At 38.5% G+C, this 17,500-nt stretch overlaps 2 protein-coding genes and 1 long non-coding RNA gene across 3 annotated transcripts in view; 2 read left to right on the top strand and 1 right to left on the bottom strand.

Moving 5' to 3' along the window:
• Window positions 1–8,825, bottom strand: part of LOC138032652 (uncharacterized) — a 9,826-nt gene extending 1,001 nt beyond the window's left edge. Inside the window, exons 1-3 of the long non-coding RNA XR_011128429.1 lie at window positions 8,484–8,825; window positions 1,199–1,259; window positions 1–888 (exon numbers count right to left, since the gene is read on the bottom strand). The exon at window positions 1–888 is cut by the window's left edge and continues 1,001 nt beyond it. This is a non-coding gene — a long non-coding RNA (uncharacterized lncRNA). The remainder of the gene's footprint in view (window positions 889–1,198; window positions 1,260–8,483) is intronic.
• On the top strand, window positions 3,226–5,998 carry LOC138032651 (piRNA biogenesis protein EXD1-like). Its single transcript, XM_068880360.1, has one exon. The coding sequence runs from the start codon at window positions 3,323–3,325 to the stop codon at window positions 4,301–4,303; it is 981 nt and encodes a 326-aa protein (XP_068736461.1). The 5' UTR covers window positions 3,226–3,322; the 3' UTR covers window positions 4,304–5,998.
• Window positions 8,826–10,124: 1,299 nt separating the features above from the next.
• The window catches only part of LOC138033049 (beta-1,4-galactosyltransferase 4-like), a 7,606-nt gene continuing 230 nt past the window's right edge, over window positions 10,125–17,500 (top strand). The window contains exons 1-7 of the mRNA XM_068880790.1: window positions 10,125–11,068; window positions 11,151–11,263; window positions 12,433–12,549; window positions 13,216–13,403; window positions 13,938–14,060; window positions 14,567–14,668; window positions 17,109–17,500. The exon at window positions 17,109–17,500 is cut by the window's right edge and continues 230 nt beyond it. Coding sequence (XP_068736891.1) covers window positions 10,600–11,068; window positions 11,151–11,263; window positions 12,433–12,549; window positions 13,216–13,403; window positions 13,938–14,060; window positions 14,567–14,668; window positions 17,109–17,232 — 1,236 coding nt within the window. The 5' untranslated portion in view covers window positions 10,125–10,599 and the 3' untranslated portion in view covers window positions 17,233–17,500. The remainder of the gene's footprint in view (window positions 11,069–11,150; window positions 11,264–12,432; window positions 12,550–13,215; window positions 13,404–13,937; window positions 14,061–14,566; window positions 14,669–17,108) is intronic.

Here is a 17,500-nt window from a genome sequence, read left to right as displayed (position 1 = left end):
TTTCATTCCCAGTTAGAACAGTTAATTCCCTTAATGCTGTTTACAAATTGTTATAAAATCTAATGTAAGTGTGGGACTGATACCCCATTAAACAAAACAATTGAATAAAAGGTCAACCGATATAGAAAATGGCATTTTCACATATCTGACTTGATTTTTCTTGCTTTGCCATAGATTAGTGAAGAAATTAGAACTTGGACAAACCAAAAAAAAAATCCCCCAACTAGTAACATTTTCCTAAAAGGAGGTAAAAAGTGCCGCTGAAAAGTGGAGGTTACCACTCTTTCACCTACACTGAAATAAATATTATTTTTCCTTTACTATAACAACACATAATAATGACACCAAAGTGCCGCTGAAAGGTGGAGGTTACCACTCTTTCACCTACACTGAAATAAATATTATTTTTCCTTTACTATAACAACACATAATAGTGACACCAAAGTGCAGCTGAAAAGTGGAGGTTACTACTCTTTCACCTACACTGAAATAAATATTATTTTTCCTTTACTATAACAACACATAATAATGAAGAGTTACTTGAGACGACAAAGTTGGTTATCAGTCTGATAATCAGAACACACGAAAAGTTTCTATGCATCGATATTAGTTGCTTTTAAAACTTTTTCCTTTGTGAGCCTGTCCTTTTTTTTCCTTTTTTCTTTTTCTGTTGCTGTCCACTGTGTTCTTCTCCTGCTGCTCTTTAATTGAAACAGGTATATTACAGTGGCCTTCTTCATCATCTTTATCCAGTGGGTCTTGTTCCGGTTGCACCTGTTCTTTTTCTGTTTTTTCCCTCTTATCCCTGTCTTCTTTGCCCCCATGCTTTTTAAACCTTTTTTGGGCTTCCTTCATTCTTCTTTTTGGTTGCATCTTTGCCTTGTTTTTCTGTCCATAAACACGAGTAAATACAATTATTGTGAATTACCCAGACACTAGATTCTTTTATTAGCCTTTACTCTAAATCACAAATCCTGGAATGTTATCGTTATGTTTCATTTTGACTTAAATAAATTACTACATTTGAGTACATCATTGCATGTAACAGAACTCAAACTCCTTTGTAGTCTTCTTGTATATACAAGGGCTTTAATAGCAAGATACATGAAAGAAGCATTAGATCTGAAAGCTTTGTCTTGTCTTCATTTTCCTACTAAAGGTATCTCGTATTCAGACAAAAAAAATAATTTGTCCTTACCGTTAACTGTAGTCTCTAGTTCCTCCTGATGCTCAAACGGAACATTGCCCTTGAGAGACACCTGCAAGGAAAGGAAGGGAGGGAAGAATGCTACTCAAGTATCGATTCTCTCAGAGGCCCAAGCGCTCGTTTCAGTGTTTAGGTGATTAGGCCTAAGCACTCTTTTAAAATTTTAGCTTTCATTTTATGGTTCGGTTAACTACACTTTTTACCGGAGAGTGAATTCTGGAGAATCTTAAGGTACAATCGTAGAATCGGAAGAATCGGAGAATCGGAGAGTGAATTCTGGAGAATCTTGAGGTACAATCATAGAATCGGAAGAATCGGAGAATCGGACAAAGATTTCTGAAATGTCTGAAAGTACAATCGTAGAATAGGAAGAATAGGACGGTATATTCGTAAAACATCAAAAACTGTAGTGGTTAAATTCATCTTAAAGGTCTTAAGGGTCTTAAGGTAAAATCGTAGAATCGGAAGAATCGGAAATCGGACAAAGATTTCTGAAATATCTGAAAGTACAATCGCAGAATAGGAAGGAACGGTGGAAGGTGGAACGGTGTCATTTACCAAACCAGTTTCTTCAGAAGACGTTTTGGGAACGCGAAATCGCTCTGATCCGGACGCGAGCGCCATCGTGGCATAATATTAATATTCACCTATGCACATGGCCTCCTGTACGAAATGAATATTAAATATTCATTCATTTACCATATGAATAAAAAACGAACAATTGCCTGTTGATCACACCTTTTGATGACCTATTCTTCGGAAAAAATTCCATGAAATTTTCACACTAGTTTGAGAAGCCATCTCAAAAACTCGTGCTTCGGGTTTCATCAGGCGTTCCAAACACCTCGAAACAATAAAAGCACTCGGTCGAAGCGGCCTCGTGCTTTCATCTGTTTCTCGGTGTTTGGAACCCCTGATAAAACCCTCGCACTCGTTGTTGATATATTACGTAAAATGTTTTTAAGAAATCGTTATTACCCGAATAGGAAAGGTCTCGTTTACGTTTAGCCTTTGTCGCAACAAGATTTTCAATGGCGCATGAATATCCAATAGTTTGTTTACCTTTTTGTCATTTGTATAGAGATAGAACGATTTGAATTAGCCTGTCTCACAATCATGTTGAGAGAGTTCTTCAGTAAATTAATTTTCTGAAAATTGAGAATAGTGTCGACTTGATATTTCTTGGTTTATAGCTTTCTCCTTTACGGTGCAGGAATGTGCAATGCAAAAATTGATATCAGAAATAATGTTACCATTATTTATTTTTAAATCAAAATTGTTACGTAAGAATATCAATTACTGTAAATTATCCACCCATCCATCTATCTCAGTGTTGATAGATTCACAGGCTGCCCAGACTCGAAGGGTAAAAATATTATAAGGATTTGTATGGATAAATTTACTTCTCTTTGAGCTTCGATACGGTGAGAGCAAATAAGTAAACGCGGTTGACCAGCCATGTCCAAATTCGTTATAAGCGAGCCTCGAAGGATTTTGAATATTTGAATATTTATCGCCGTACACTCGCTGGACCTTGAAACTTGGCCAAAGAGAAGTAAATTTATCCGTGGCCATCGCCGGAGTTTCAGCGTGACTGATGCCGGAGAAGTTTGATTTTATCGATGACATGTGAGGCAAGCTAGAAATTACTTTCCAGCCTTTTATTCATTTATGTACGAGTGACAACCTGGGAAGTTGAGAAGTCGTTTAAATCGCATTCAATCAGGCAAATAACCCCACAAGCAGCGAGAAAGTCACCATGACAATAAAGTACGGCTCTTTTATTGAGAATTATTGCGTGTAAATAACCGTTTTTTTCAGTTTGTTATCGAGATTCCCATATATACAAATCATTATAATTACTTACCCTCCTAGTCTGGGCCGCCTTTGATAGATCAAATACAAATACGCGGAGGGCATATAATTCAGTCGATTCGGGGAACATTGATTGATTGATTGTCGTGAATTAAATGTACATTCACTCTGCCGGAGAAATGAATAATTAATGTGTTCTCTATTTTGGAACTTTGTTTACCCCCAAAAGTTTTGCATAAATCATTGTTTCCAAGCACTCTTGGAAATTCGCCCAATCGTTTTATGCTTTTCCCGTAAAAAATGGCTTGTAGCAACAAATGGTGTGCTTACAAACTAGTCGATTGTGAATCTGCTCTTAAGGACGCTCTCTCTGAGCTGAAGATCAGTCTTAAATCAAAACACAACAATCTCTTGGCGGTCGATTGCGAAGGTGTACGGTTGAGCCGAAAGGGAGCGCTGACTATCATAACAGTAGCGATTAAGGAGAAGACTTACATTTTTGATGTAGTGAAGTTAGGACAAGCTGTCTTTAGGGAAGGCCTTGGTGAAATGCTTGAAGATGAGTCTGTAGAAAAGTTGATGTTTGATTGCCGTGAAGATTCAGACGCCCTTTGGCATCAATTTAACGTGAAACTTACGGGGGTCTTAGATCTTCAGCTCCTTGAGATCATCTATAGCCGCGAAAAGTTCACAGCTGCACAATTCAATTTCACCCTTCTGGGGGTCCGGAATATAGAGAAAATAAAAGGTTTTGCCCACTGTCTTGAGTTGTATGTCCAAGATGAAAATTTGATGAGGATGAAGAATACTGGAAGGCAGCTTCTACAGCATGACCACAAAACGTGGCAAATGCGACCTCTGTCAGATACTCTCTTAGAGTATTGCATGGTGGATACCATGGGCATGTTCAAATTGTACGACAAACTGCAGCGGACATACACTATACAGCAAGCCCGTCTTAGGATTGCGTCCAAGAGGTATGCGGACATGCTTCGAAGCCGACCTGAAAGGCTTTACGATGAGTTTGAAAAGAATGCGTTTCTTCCGCTCGATATCATCCCTGATGATTTGGGATCTCCTGAATTTGATCTCGCTGACACAGTCTGCACCGGCTGCCGTCGCCTTTTCCGGCGACAAGAATTCAACGCAATGGAGTTGAACAAAGAAGAGCAGAAATGCAGGGTCTGCAAACAGGTCACACGCCGTGCGGATGGAAGATGGGGACGACTCGGCGGCTCTATTGCAGTGCCCACGTTCCAGATTTTCGATGACACAAAGTAGGAGAAAACATAGGACAACCCGTCCTTTCAGGGCTCGGAGGGACGGGGGACGGGAAATTTGCATCCGACAGAGTTTCGTTTGGCGTTGACTGACGGTCAAAAGTAGACATTCGCAAACAGAAAACATTTGCACTTTATTTATCGACTGACATTCGCTATTTTCTCATGTAATGTAAATTTAAGACGGAAAACTATGTTAAAAGAATTTCTCTTTGCCTTTCCCGTTGCGGTAAACGGTATAACGGACACACATATTAAACAAGAAAGTGGGTTCTTCACCAAATTTATATCCTTATACAGGTTTGTCGTCTTTTGACCAGTTTCCCGTCGAACACAACCATTTTCATTTTCTACTGATCTTCAGAATGCACTCTAAGTTTCTCATCGGTATGGTGTTTCAGTCGTAGAAGATTATAATATCATGAAAAGTGTCTCTCATACGGTGGTTTGACGTGATACCTGTGTTTCACATTTTGCTGTTCAACTACCACACAAATCTTCGTTCAAGCGAAGAAGCATTGTCATTAGCGTTATGAGGCACTCAATGATAGCGAGGACGGAAATTCAAGAGCGCGATTTAGTGTTTATTATTATTACTATTATTATTATTATTATTATTATTATTATTATTATTATTATTATTATTATTATTATTATTATTATAATTGTTGTTATTAGTATTATTATTATTCTCTTCGACTTTTATATATTCTGAGGGCCATGAGTTTTTCTGTGAAATGACCGTCAAATGTTACCCTAATGATATAATTACATAACTAAAATGTATTTTAAATCTTCTAAAATTGCTATAAGATTAACTCACATTGTCGACTCTTGCTCACACGAATGATTGCCTAGGAATTTGATCATTTAAAATTGACTTTAAAAGTGAACGTTTAAAATTATTAGCTCTAGAACTCCATTTGAGGTCCCAATTAAGCATGTTCCATTGCTTCGTTGCTCTTCCAGTAATTCGTACTTCTCTTATAACGATCGAGAGGGTCAGTTAAGTTAAGATTACAGAATCGAGTTGATCTATTCATGATGTATGTCAGAGTTTCTGATAAGTAAATCATTAAGGCCCAGTAACACGGGCAACATTTTTCGCGCATCTTGTCTACTTTTTGCAACATGGAAATTTGTTGCGTAAGAAGGTGGTAATACGCTCAACAAACCATCTCAACTTGCAACACAACACTGCTGCGTGACAAGTTGCACGAAAAATATTGCCCGCATTATTGGGCTTTTAAATATATCCTGGGTATAGCCATTCATCATTTTGTACGTCAAACTGCATCGATGTATACATGTTTCAGCATAAAACTAAAGGAATCTACTTTAAGGACGGGTTTTAAATAAACAGACAGAAGATTATGTTCTTTCGGCATCAAGGATAATTCTAGCCGCACGCTTTTGCCGAAGACACAGAAGTTTCAGAAGATTTTCTTTACTACATGCAAGATGTCCAAATCGTACTGCCGCAAAGCAATAACAGTTTTGATAATCGTTAAGTAGTATATTTCGCGTTGATTACGTGAGATGCCCTCCTGCAGGGCAGACAACCTTGTAAAAAGGAGGCCGTTTGTTTTTCCTCGTATCCACAAAATAATTGTAACGTTTTGTTATCATTGGCTAGTTTCTGTCAGGTCCATCTGGGAATGTAACTTAATCGAAAATAAAACGCCACATTTTTTTGGTTACTGTTCTTTTCTTTGACCAACGGAAGCGCTCCTTGAGCACACTACGTCATCCACATGTCACGCTCATTGCTCTTTTTATTGTTTATACTTCTATAATGTCACCTTCTTCGTTTGTTTCCCGAAAACGGAGGTATTCATCAATTTTATTAATAACGAAATATTGAAAGGATCCTCGTACTTAACGGGACAATTTGAGCAATTGTCTCTTTACAGACATCTGCAAAATACAGGTAGCTCCAACGGGACTCGATCTCGTGACCTTTGCAATGCTCTAACCGAGCTATGAAGCCACAGAGTTAGGAGCAGGTCTCAATTTATTGGGCTCATGTGTTCTCGCGAAAGGAATGATGAATGAAAGAAATGTGAATTTGAAGGGCGGGTTATAGACGAAAGATTGAAGTGCTCTCGCACTTATCTAGACAATTTAAGCATTTGTCTCTTATAGACATCTGAAAAATTCAGTTGGCTCCAACGGAATTCGAACCCATGACCTCTGCGAAGCCGGTGCACATGATGCTCTACCAACTGAGCTATGAATTAAGCCATAGGGTTGGGAGCAGGTCAGTTTATTGGGCTCATGTGTTCCCGTGAAAGGAATGAGCGGAATGAAAGAAATTTGTATTTGAAGTGCGGGTTATAGACGAAAGATTGAAATGATCCTCGCACTTACAGATAATTTCAACTCTTTTGTAATTATAATGATCTCGGGTTGGCCATTCACTGATTGCCACTTAAACCCGTTTAGCCCTGAGGGGGCTCCCATTGACGAGTAAAATCGACTGGTGTTACACGTAGTAAAATTTGTAAGTCAACCTCGTGCCCAGGGCTTTTCTCTACCTTGCGCCCGTCCTTCTCTCTGCGATGAAAGCTCTGGGAACGAGGTTGAATGAAAGGGTTAACAGTACGCAGACCTGTGATTGTCACTTCTCTATCCTACCGCTGGAATGTTGACCACTCTTGCATAGTGAAACCGTGGCTTCTCTCTTACTGTAATATCACAACCGAACTCGAGATTTATGAGAAAAACTAACGCGGAGAGATTTCGACGTTTCGATGACATCCTGTCATCATTATCAAGAAAATGAAGAAAAAAATTTTTTTTGAAGAAAATTTACATAAGTAAATACATACGTAAGTATAAGTACATGCTTACTTATGTAAATTTTCTTCAAAAAAAATTTTTTTTTTCTTCATTTTCTTGATAATGATGACAGGATGTCATCGAAACGTCGAAATCTCTCCGCGTTAGTTTTTCTCATAAATTTAGTAACAAAAGTCAACTCTAGATTTATGTCAGCTATTAGTATCAATTGTTTTTACTTTAAAGTGATGATCTATCTGCTGATCAGTGTCAAGTTCTGATACCCTTGAAGCTTCTGGCAGCAATTTCCACTCGACTGGTACAAATTGATAATCTCGTTTCGGTGGAGGTTTCTCTGTAACACCCGGCTAGATTGAAAGTCTTTCAAGCGCTTAACGCATAGAATTGAACATCATATTAAGATGCAATGCCGGCACGCTCGAATGCAAAAAATAGCCAAGATCTGGTTTCAGTTACAGTATTAAAACATAACAGACCAAGGCATCTCATGTTTCATGACCAATAGCAAGTTCATTGTCAGGGAGCTGTCACTTGAACTCTTTCACTTGAACTCTTTCAGTGCTTACCATTGAGCCACAAAATCCGGAATTTTGGTTTGAGGTCAAATGGAAAAGCAATTCTCAGGAAAATATTTTCTGAAACTGTGGACAACCTCCAGAGGTAGTCCACTTTTTCCGCTTGGAACGGTGTACTATTTGTGAGAATAGTTCCGTTTCCAGGTCCTTTCCCGTGAATTTCGCGCAAGATCGAGTTAATGCCGGGTAGTAAATGGTAAGCGCCATTCTCATGCGGTTGGTCAATAAATTCGGAAAATCGATTACCTTTATGCAATGATCATTCCATCCGAGTTTTTTGGCGAAATGGTAAGCACCCAGCACCCTTTGTCCCGTTACATGATTTACGCAAGTCATGTTAATGCAAAGTAGCAGAATGATAATGAGACGATGTTCTGTTTTAAACATATTTGCCTCAAAGTGCGATTTCTTTGAATTGCTTGCCTCAATGTTTTGTTTGCCCAACAGGGCAAATCTTTATTTCGTTCCCAGTCCTCAGTGGATCATGATGAGCGATTGAATTTTTCAACAAACTTCACTTCGCAGATAATTCACCTACGACGTCTCCGTATCTGTTTTAAAACTTTCACTTTCAATTACATTCAAATGTATCCTATCTTGTTCGTTTTTAATTTGGGCCAGGCTGTAGCAGCTATATTCCGCACTGAACATAAATGTGCACACAAAACCGCTAAAAAGCTCACAAAGATATTTTCTTTCCCATGAAATATCAATAAATCGTTCGTGACCTTTGTGAAGACTAGCAGCGATTGATAAAACTGCTTTTGCTCAAAGTAAACTCTGTTACAAAAGGCGTTGACTTACCACTTTAACAACCTTTTACCTTGACAAGACGAATCATCTGTGTTGCACAGGCACATATTTCTCAACTATTGCCGCTAATATTAAGGACGTTCGCCCTAATTGTTTGTGCGCAACGTTACTGCGCAGGTAACGCGACTGTAATATGTCACGCATTACTTCGAGCATTAGTGAAGTTAAGGTTTTAAAACCTTTGCAAAAACCGTGGACGATAAGTCTTGCACAGCGTTGGATCAGAGAAGATCGTGATCAGTCAAAATTGATTAAAAATATTTATGAAAGTCAAGTAGACTACTGCACGACTGATATTCGCGAGGTTTTATCAGTCGTGCACTAGTCTACTTGACTTTCATACAAATTTTTCAAGTATCAGTTAAAATACCATGGCGACAAAAACGCCGAGGAAAAAATTCCAGGCCGGCAAAAGAATGGCATATTTATTTCCGAATCATCATGAAACTTCAAAGAGAAGTGAGCGGGAGGATGGAAAAGCTCTGGAAAAGGTATCAAGGGGGGTAGTTTCTAAAGAAACTGTGGTGCTGCGTCGGTGGGGAAGTAGTATACAAAAATTAGGTTTTATCAACAGAGTTGATAATGTAAATTGTCCACCGTACAGAGATTCTAAAAGCTGACGTTTCGAGCGTTAGCCCTCTGGAAAAGGTAGCTGATCGAGTAGACTAGTGGCTGAAAGTTTGGAAAACTCGAGGTCGAACCGTTGCGTAAATTTAATGGGGCTGTTTCTTTTTAATGTTTTTATTACCCTACGAACTTTAGTTCAAAGTGAACGCATATTTTTAAAGTTCTTTTCCTTTACTTTCGTGAAAACTGAGCAGTATTTTCGTCCTCGTCCGCTTGAATAGTGCGGACCTGCGTGGAAACAATCAGCGATTGAATTTCACAAAAGAACATACTCCAGAGGATGAGCATGACGGCAATGGAGAGATATTATACAAAACACCAACCAAATGAAGTTGACCCCTGCTTAAAACTTCGTTGCTGTGCTCGAGAAAGGTTTTTTTTTTCGGTAAAAACCTTTCATCTCTTCAACGATCGATCCTCTCTTGGGTTCCTTGCCCGTCAGGTCACGCAAAAGCGTGACAAACGAACTTTTCCAAGAGCTTTGCAAAATCACATCGATTTTACTCGTTCAGATCATCGGTGACCCCAATTTTTTTAATTATGAATCACTTACTTTACTTACTATCTACAAATATGATGAAATGAAAAAATTCTCACCGTAAGAAGTTATCTTTTTTTAACATTTTCTTTCCTCGTGCCATCGAATTCCGGTAGTGGTTGCAACGGATAGAGCTTACGAAAACGCTCGTCGAGGATGAACTCTACTGTTTACCACATCCCTAGTGGCATACAATTATCTAAAAATCTCACTCTTAAAAACCTATGCACGGAAACTTTCACTCCAACAGTTTATTTTTATGATTTTCGATGGATGAGCACATGAGCCTACATCTCGCTATTATGACCGATTTTTCGAAATTAAGGCATTTTTCCACTGCCATTTTCTCCGAAACAAAGTCGGTGACCCCCATTTTTTTTTTCATTTTTGGAGTAAGTACTTTATGACCTAAATCTAGGCGATAAATGAAGAAAATCTCACAGTAGGAAGATTTTGGCGCGAACGTCCTTAAATACTGCAAAAGGTCACAATCATCCCTTCACTTAAAATTCCACAAAGCGACCGGGCAGTAGATCAGCCTGAGTAAGTGTTGCTTGTCGCTTAGGTTCGCAGCAATAATTCCTAATTTCCACTACTTATCGCTGCTGGCGAAAACGTCGATTTAGGTGAGGGTTCAGTCAGCAAACATTCCCTGGTTGAAGTCCTGCGTTTACACATTTTGGTTATCTTTTTCAAAAACATTTGCTAATATCCGATATTTCCCATACTCACTATCAAACTTTAAGTGTCCTAAATTGACGAAAATATGTAACTCAGAGCCAAAGTATTGAATGTATCAGCCGGTAAGTCTCTTTAAGGTGGTAGATGTTTGAAAATAATGTTATCAACACTTTGCGCATGCTTGCTTGGTAAAAAACGTTGCCTAGGTAATTTGAATATCAATAAGTTATAAGAAAAACTAAAGAAAACTTGCATTTTAAAATGCCATCCGTCAAAACTCTTTACGTTATCCTACTTGGTGGACTCTTTTTGTACTTTTTCATGTACAGTATGATCGTAAAGAAACTCCTAGTGGTACAAATCTACTTCCAAGATGGCACGCGATTGCAATATGGTGCTCTTCTGCAAGAAAACACCGAGTACAATTCAGCCTTGAAGGAAGTGAGATCAAATACAGAACGAGGACTTCCATCGACTCGAAACAAATCACTGAATTTTCCAGGATTTATCCGCTCAGAAAAGCAAGGCTTATTCCGTGAAATTTTGTCGTTCCTTGAGGGATTTAGGATTCCCGTGAACAAAACCAGCAAGATCGCCGAAAATATTCTCACAAGTCGTCCATTGCAGATAAACCCCAATGGTGTAGTGTTGCCCTCTTTAATGAGGAAAATAGACAATTTTGTTAACCTCTCCGTCGAGGAGCCATGCCCAACAAGTCATTTAAGGGACGGTGAGTAAGATATTAACTGGTTTATTTTCTAGCTCCGGCTCCCGTGAAAACTGTTCTAATACGCAAAATTATGTTCTGGCAGTTGGTCTCTTAACAGTAAACAATGACACAGTAAAACTAGAAGACGGCAAGAAAGAGTTGTACTTTGTGGAAAATGGAGGACAATGGACTCCTAACTGCCGATCACGACAAAAGGTAAATAAATACTCTTGAATGAGAAACCATTCTGAAAGATCATTTTTTGCTGAAAACGCTTTTTTTGTACGGAAAAATAAAGAACGTTATTTTAAGCGAAAATTTTTTTAAGGACGTTCGCGCACATTGCTACTGCGCAATATTTCGCGCATGTCACGCACACATCATGCATCGCAGACCAGGAAGGAAAACACGATGCTAAAGGCGCAAACATTTCCCAGAAGAATGGAAGAGTGTGTTGCATCATGGGATAGCTGTGGACCCAGGTCTTCTCGGAAATATCACGCAATGACGTGACAGTGCGAATAGACAATCGCTTTGACTGACTTCGCAGCGATTTTACTGTCTTGAATGCTTGGTGACCCCCATTTTTTTTTTCCGTAGATTATTTCCTGTCCTGAATTTGTCCATTTTAACAAAAAAAAAAAGAAATCTGTACGTGAGAAGTTACAAATATCTCACCTTTTATGCTCTCGTGCAAACGAAGTTTTCTTTCTTAGACTAATATGTATCGTTTTTAAAAGTCTATTTCACTTCAGGAAAAGTCATCAACTGCAAAAGTTTAGTTAGTTATATTAGTTGAACTGAGTAAGTTTACCTGATCTAAATTTCATTAATGTAGCTTTCTTTTTATCGCTGACAGTTGTAAGCTAAGATCGTCTTAAAACAACGCAAGCTTCTAAAAATGCACGTTATCTCGAAACCGAGCACGGTGACCCCCTTTTTTTTTTGCCTTTTTAGCAGAAGTAGATCATTACCTTTCTGCATGGCAAGTTGAAAAAAAATCTGTACGTGGGAACAGTTTGGGAGCGAACGGCTTTTTGTATTGCATTGAATGATTTCAATTTCATTTTGTATTAATTAATAAACTAATTAATTAATTGTAATTCCATCTGGTTGTCATGTTCTTGATTATAAAAAATTTCAATTTGAACGCTAAGAAAGTAAACAGCCGACAACGAAACTGTTTCTCTGAGACTGTCACATGATCTGAAATGGATTATTAGCATACGAAGTAAAAGAGGCCTATTTAAATTAGAACGGCTCGTTATATTTTATATATCACTTTAAATATTAATCTAAATCTATGGTTGAGGCAATTTGCCTGAAAGATCAACTTTAAACCCACGCTCAAGCTCTCAAAAATATTCGTTAAATTTTTCTTCCAGGTGGCTGTTATTGTACCATTCAGAGATCGCCATGAACACCTTAACATCTTCCTAAGACACATGCACCAATTCCTGAGATGGCAGTTACTAGATTACAGAATATTTGTTATAGAACAAGTAAGACAACTAGTTTGTATTTATACTATCAACAGCCTACACACCAAGGCCTTGATCGGGTAAGGGCAGGGTGAGGGCTAATTGAAAATCTTCCCCGTCCAAAATAAAAACCTATGAGCAGTATGAGAACTAAACGATCGTTTGCAGGGGGAGGGTTAGTTGAAAAACTCCCTCCTCCAACATACACTGAAAAACACCTCCACAGAAAGTAGACCTGTAGGCAGTATGAAAAATAACAAATCGTTCAACATTATATGAAGGGAAGGTTTGACCGATGTTAGAAATGAAATCAAAGTGGAGTGGAAGTCATTCAAGGATAGTGCAGAATGCATGTTGAAGCAAATTTTATGGCAATAGCCCAATTTCGATATATTAAAATTCAGTCCAAAACAATAGGCATCTTCTCGAGGCTCTGGGGAAGAAACTCATACAAATCCTTTTATTTATTCCCCAGAGCCTCGGGATGATGCCTTTTGTTTAGGACTGAATTTTAAAGTGGCCTTATATGACAATTTTTTTCTTAGGAGCAAGGATGGCATAGTCGGTTAGTGCGCGGCCTTGGTGCAAGAGGTCCTGAGTTCGACTTCTTGAGCGCACCGTCGACCTCAGGTTTGTCAGTTGAATTATTGTTACGAGTTATCGACGTTAAATATGGTTACTTTATAGGCTGACAATGAACGCTTCAATCGTGGGATGCTTATGAACGTTGGATTCACTGAAGCAAGGAAGGTAGAGAACTTTAGTTGCATAGTCTTCCACGATGTGGACTTGTTACCCGAGGACGCTAGGAATGATTATAGCTGCCCATCGTCTCCGCGACATATGTCTACAGCTGTGAATAGCATGGAGTACAAGTAAGCAAATATGATATTAATCTACAAGAGGCACCGTTATTTCTTTTTGTAACGATTTGAGGTAAAAAAAAAACTTTAATACAATTTGATCGCAGTCAAGCCGTTTCTATATACCATCTTAACACGATTTCTAGTGAATCTAGAACAAAACGAAGACTACTTTGAAAAACACTTAGATTCGTTTCTGAGTTTGGTATACTGTTGTAAAGCTTGAACTGACGACTAAAAGGGAGGAACTCGAATGCCTAAATTTCAGCCAGTGCACTTCAAGTCAAAAATTAGTATGCGAAAAAATTCTGTATGAAAATACTTTCCTGTTTTTTTTTTAATAGAGAAAAAACGAACCTTCATTATTAAAGTAAATTGCGATCAACTCCATATCAAGACCATTGATTTTGCTTATTTGCATTCGCGAACTGACCTATAGGAGGTCCTTTGATTCGTACTTCCTTGCAATTTGTCTAAATCTCATGAGCAACGTGAAATCAAAGAGAAAGTGATCTGCGCATGTCATATCATGTTTTTGCCAATTAGGTTGAAGTACAAGACGTTGTTTGGAGGTGTGGAAGGCTTCTGGGCCGAACATTATAGTCAAGTAAATGGCTTTCCAAACCGCTTTTGGGGCTGGGGAGGCGAAGATGACGATTTATACATAAGGTATGTAAAGACAGCCCACCTTCTGAGTTGTACTAGATGCTTAAGGTCAGAGAAAGTTCGAACACAACAATTTCTCGTTTTTTTCGAGACTTGATAGGATTTTACTGTTATGTTGATTGGCTTCCGTGGAGTCCTCTTGGAGAGCGAAGAAACACGACAAGGATCATTCGTTAACACAACATTTAATGAATCGGAACGACCACTATGAAAGAGGCCACGTCAACACGCGCAACGCTGCATCATGGGTACATACCACATTTGCCTTGCGGGCATTATGCTAGCTGCTATGCATATATTATCATATCGGGCTGCCAAATGTAAATTGAAACCATTTCTCGTTAGCACTAGCACCGAGAGGTAATGTTTTAAATAGAAATAATTCACAACAATTCAATGCTCTCCACCCACCTGTAGAATCAGACAGAAGGCTTTGCAGAATTTGCCAATATTGATCCTTCGTTATCACATTAAGCCACTGTTTTACCTATCTTTCTTTCCTTGGTTAGGATAACGAAAAAACAACTAAGCCTTACGCGTCCAGCCCAAATGATAGGCCGATATACTATGTTACATCATGTGCATAATGAAAATGATCCAAACCCTCAAAGGTAAGATAAAGTGTAAAATAAGGGGTTCCTTATCTTGAGTCTACAACTCCAAGAGTCAATCATCCAAGAGTAAGATATCCTAAAACCCGCGTCAGAAAATTGTCTATTTTAAAACAAGTTTTGCGGGAAAATAGACCCTTTGCATAAATGGCGTCCAAATTTGAATAACAATACTTGATACATTCTCATCCTCACATTCATGAGAAAAATCCTTTGTTTTGAAACATAAACACGAGGCTAAGGATGTATCAAGTATTGTTATTCAAATTTGGGCGCCATTCATGCAAAGGGTCTATAAACAATAGACTAAATCTGCTAACTCAGTGTTGTACCCAATTCATACCTTTGGAATAAAACGTTTTGTTCTAGGTATTTCCATATAATTTACATGCGAATGCTACATTATAATGCAAATCAGAAGCTCGTGACCTTGCAGCGTTTAACTCTGTTTTAGAGCTCGTTTTTTTTTTAGTTTAAAATTTCCTTATTTGGATCTAACGTAGCTCGTGCATTTTTCCGTGCGTGCAGCCTCGATCTTTGGTGTCATAAAATCCTCAGTTTTCTTCCAATAAAAAGACGGTTGCAAGTTACACGCTTTAAGGTCATGTTCTTCTGTGCAAATACAATTCACAAGTAATCTTAACTCTGGGAGATTTAAATTGGGTACAGTACTAAGTTAAATTAAGCCGATGTGGTCGGTCCATAGAGTGTTTTCACTCACATGATCAGTAACCTTGTTTTTCCATCGAAACAAAAGAAAACGTTTGCATAATAATAGAGCTCAATTCCAGGGGATTAGTTAGGGACACCAACATGGCCGCCGTTCCATTGTTTAGGAACACCAATATGGTCGCCGTGACGTCACGTGAAAAGACTCTGTTGTTTATTTTTCCGCAAAACTTGGTTTAGAAATACACACTTTTCTGACGCTGATGGGCACAAACCTGATACCAGATTCTTACTCTTGTGTAATAGACTCTTAACAACTTTCGTATCTCTGCTCGACGATACCGTTTTTTTTTTCAGATTTAACCCCATTCCCGTTAAGTTTGGTGCTTCTTAGTTAATCAACGCTCAACGTCTCCTCTTGCGTCATAAATGCATACATTAAACAAGAAAAAACCCGCAACATTAGTTTTAAAATCATAGTCAGGTCTGGGAAAAAGATCACACAAGTGTCAATTGGGGGTGCGGGTTGGTACGGTTGGGAGGGGATAAGAGCTGTCTGCTCTAAGCGATGAAAGAAATCTCTTAACCAGAGGGGCTCTCATACCCTGGCTTTTTCATTACTGCAATGGAGGTTAGATCAATCTATGCCACTTCCCCCTCCTCCTTCCCACTAAACAATGTTGAGTAATCTGCGCTCTACGTCTCAAAATTTTGCCAGTCACGTGTTAAGGAAACACACTTTCCAAATCTGAAGAAAAAAAGGAAGTGATTTTATTCATCACAGGGGCACTTTACATGTAAGGGTTAGACTCCATTCACAAACAATCGGATTTTTTCCGAAAATTCCCGAGTCATTATTGATGCTCATTTATATTACCACTTACCTTTTATTAGGCCCTCATTTCCTCTCAAAATTCCAGAGCCTTACATTTGGAGCCTTCGTCACTTAAATTTTTGTATCTCCTCACGATTAGCTAAAATTTAAGACTTATCAGGGAATATTTAAAGGGGTAGTGTCATGCTATTTTAGCCAAACTTCAAAACACTAAAAGACCTCTTTGCATCAATGAAACCAAAAAAATAATGCTGTAGTTTTGTTGCCAATTACCCATAAAGTGCACTGAACTTATTCTTTGTTGTTTGCAGCCAAGGGTGGAGAGGATGGAAATGTATTGAAACTTGAAAGAACTAGCCAGTTTTTTCAAGTTTGGAGACAATTTTTTCAGAAAGACACCAAATATTAAATACGAATAGCTCTTTTTGCCATAAATATATTTCATATCTTGTCAGTATGTTGTCAGGAATGTTGTACGTGTGAGTTAAAGTTCTAGTTTTGATTTCGGCCCATTTGTGACCTAAAAACAGCAAATTAAGCTTAACAGTGCCCCTTCAAAGGGAACCTACACTCAGTCTAATGAATAATTGTAAATAAACCGAACAAAGTAATGTTTGTATTCAAAAAATTGGATTTTAGAATCCCTTATTTTCACTTTCAAATTTGCCGAATGCCGCCATTTTGAATAATTGTGATCTCTTACGGCCCTTATTGTTTTCACACGAAGAGCTTTTGTTTTTAGACCTCAGCAAAAATAATCCGGGAAATTTGAAAACCCAAACAGGCGGTTTTCAAATTTATTTGTTTCAGATTACAAACGTATTCATTGGAAAAAAGTCCAAACAATCTTTATTGCAAACTTTATTTTCTGTGGTTAAAGTTGTTTTCTTGCTTTAGTGCCGGAAAGTTCCCTTTAATTTCATTTTTCTTCTTTAGGTATAATGAGCTAGCACAAAGCAGTGCCTTGATTGATGAGGACGGCTTAAGTACACTGAAGTACATTATCTCAGACTATCAGGAAAGGCCGCTCTACACAATTATCTCTGTTTCCCTGACATGATCTCAACTCTTTGCTGACGCAGTCGCTGGAGCATGCGTGATTGATGGCAGGAGACTGGGACTACAGGCTTCGCCACTTGCTCGTTTCACGCTGCAAGGAACAAATGAAGAGCACAAAACGCAATCTTGGAAAATTGAGGTTCGATGAGATGCTGGAAAGGTGCCACACAAGTACGATAGAATTCTCAATCAGGAGCTCAACGAAAGAAGGAAGCGTTCAAAAACGCCAAAGACTGAACAGACGTGACATGTAGCGTTACACCGATGCA

Source organism: Montipora capricornis, chromosome 14 (assembly GCF_036669925.1).
Source record: "Montipora capricornis isolate CH-2021 chromosome 14, ASM3666992v2, whole genome shotgun sequence".
Classification (NCBI taxonomy): Eukaryota; Metazoa; Cnidaria; class Anthozoa; order Scleractinia; family Acroporidae; genus Montipora; species Montipora capricornis.
This window is presented reverse-complemented; position numbering and strand designations above follow the sequence as displayed.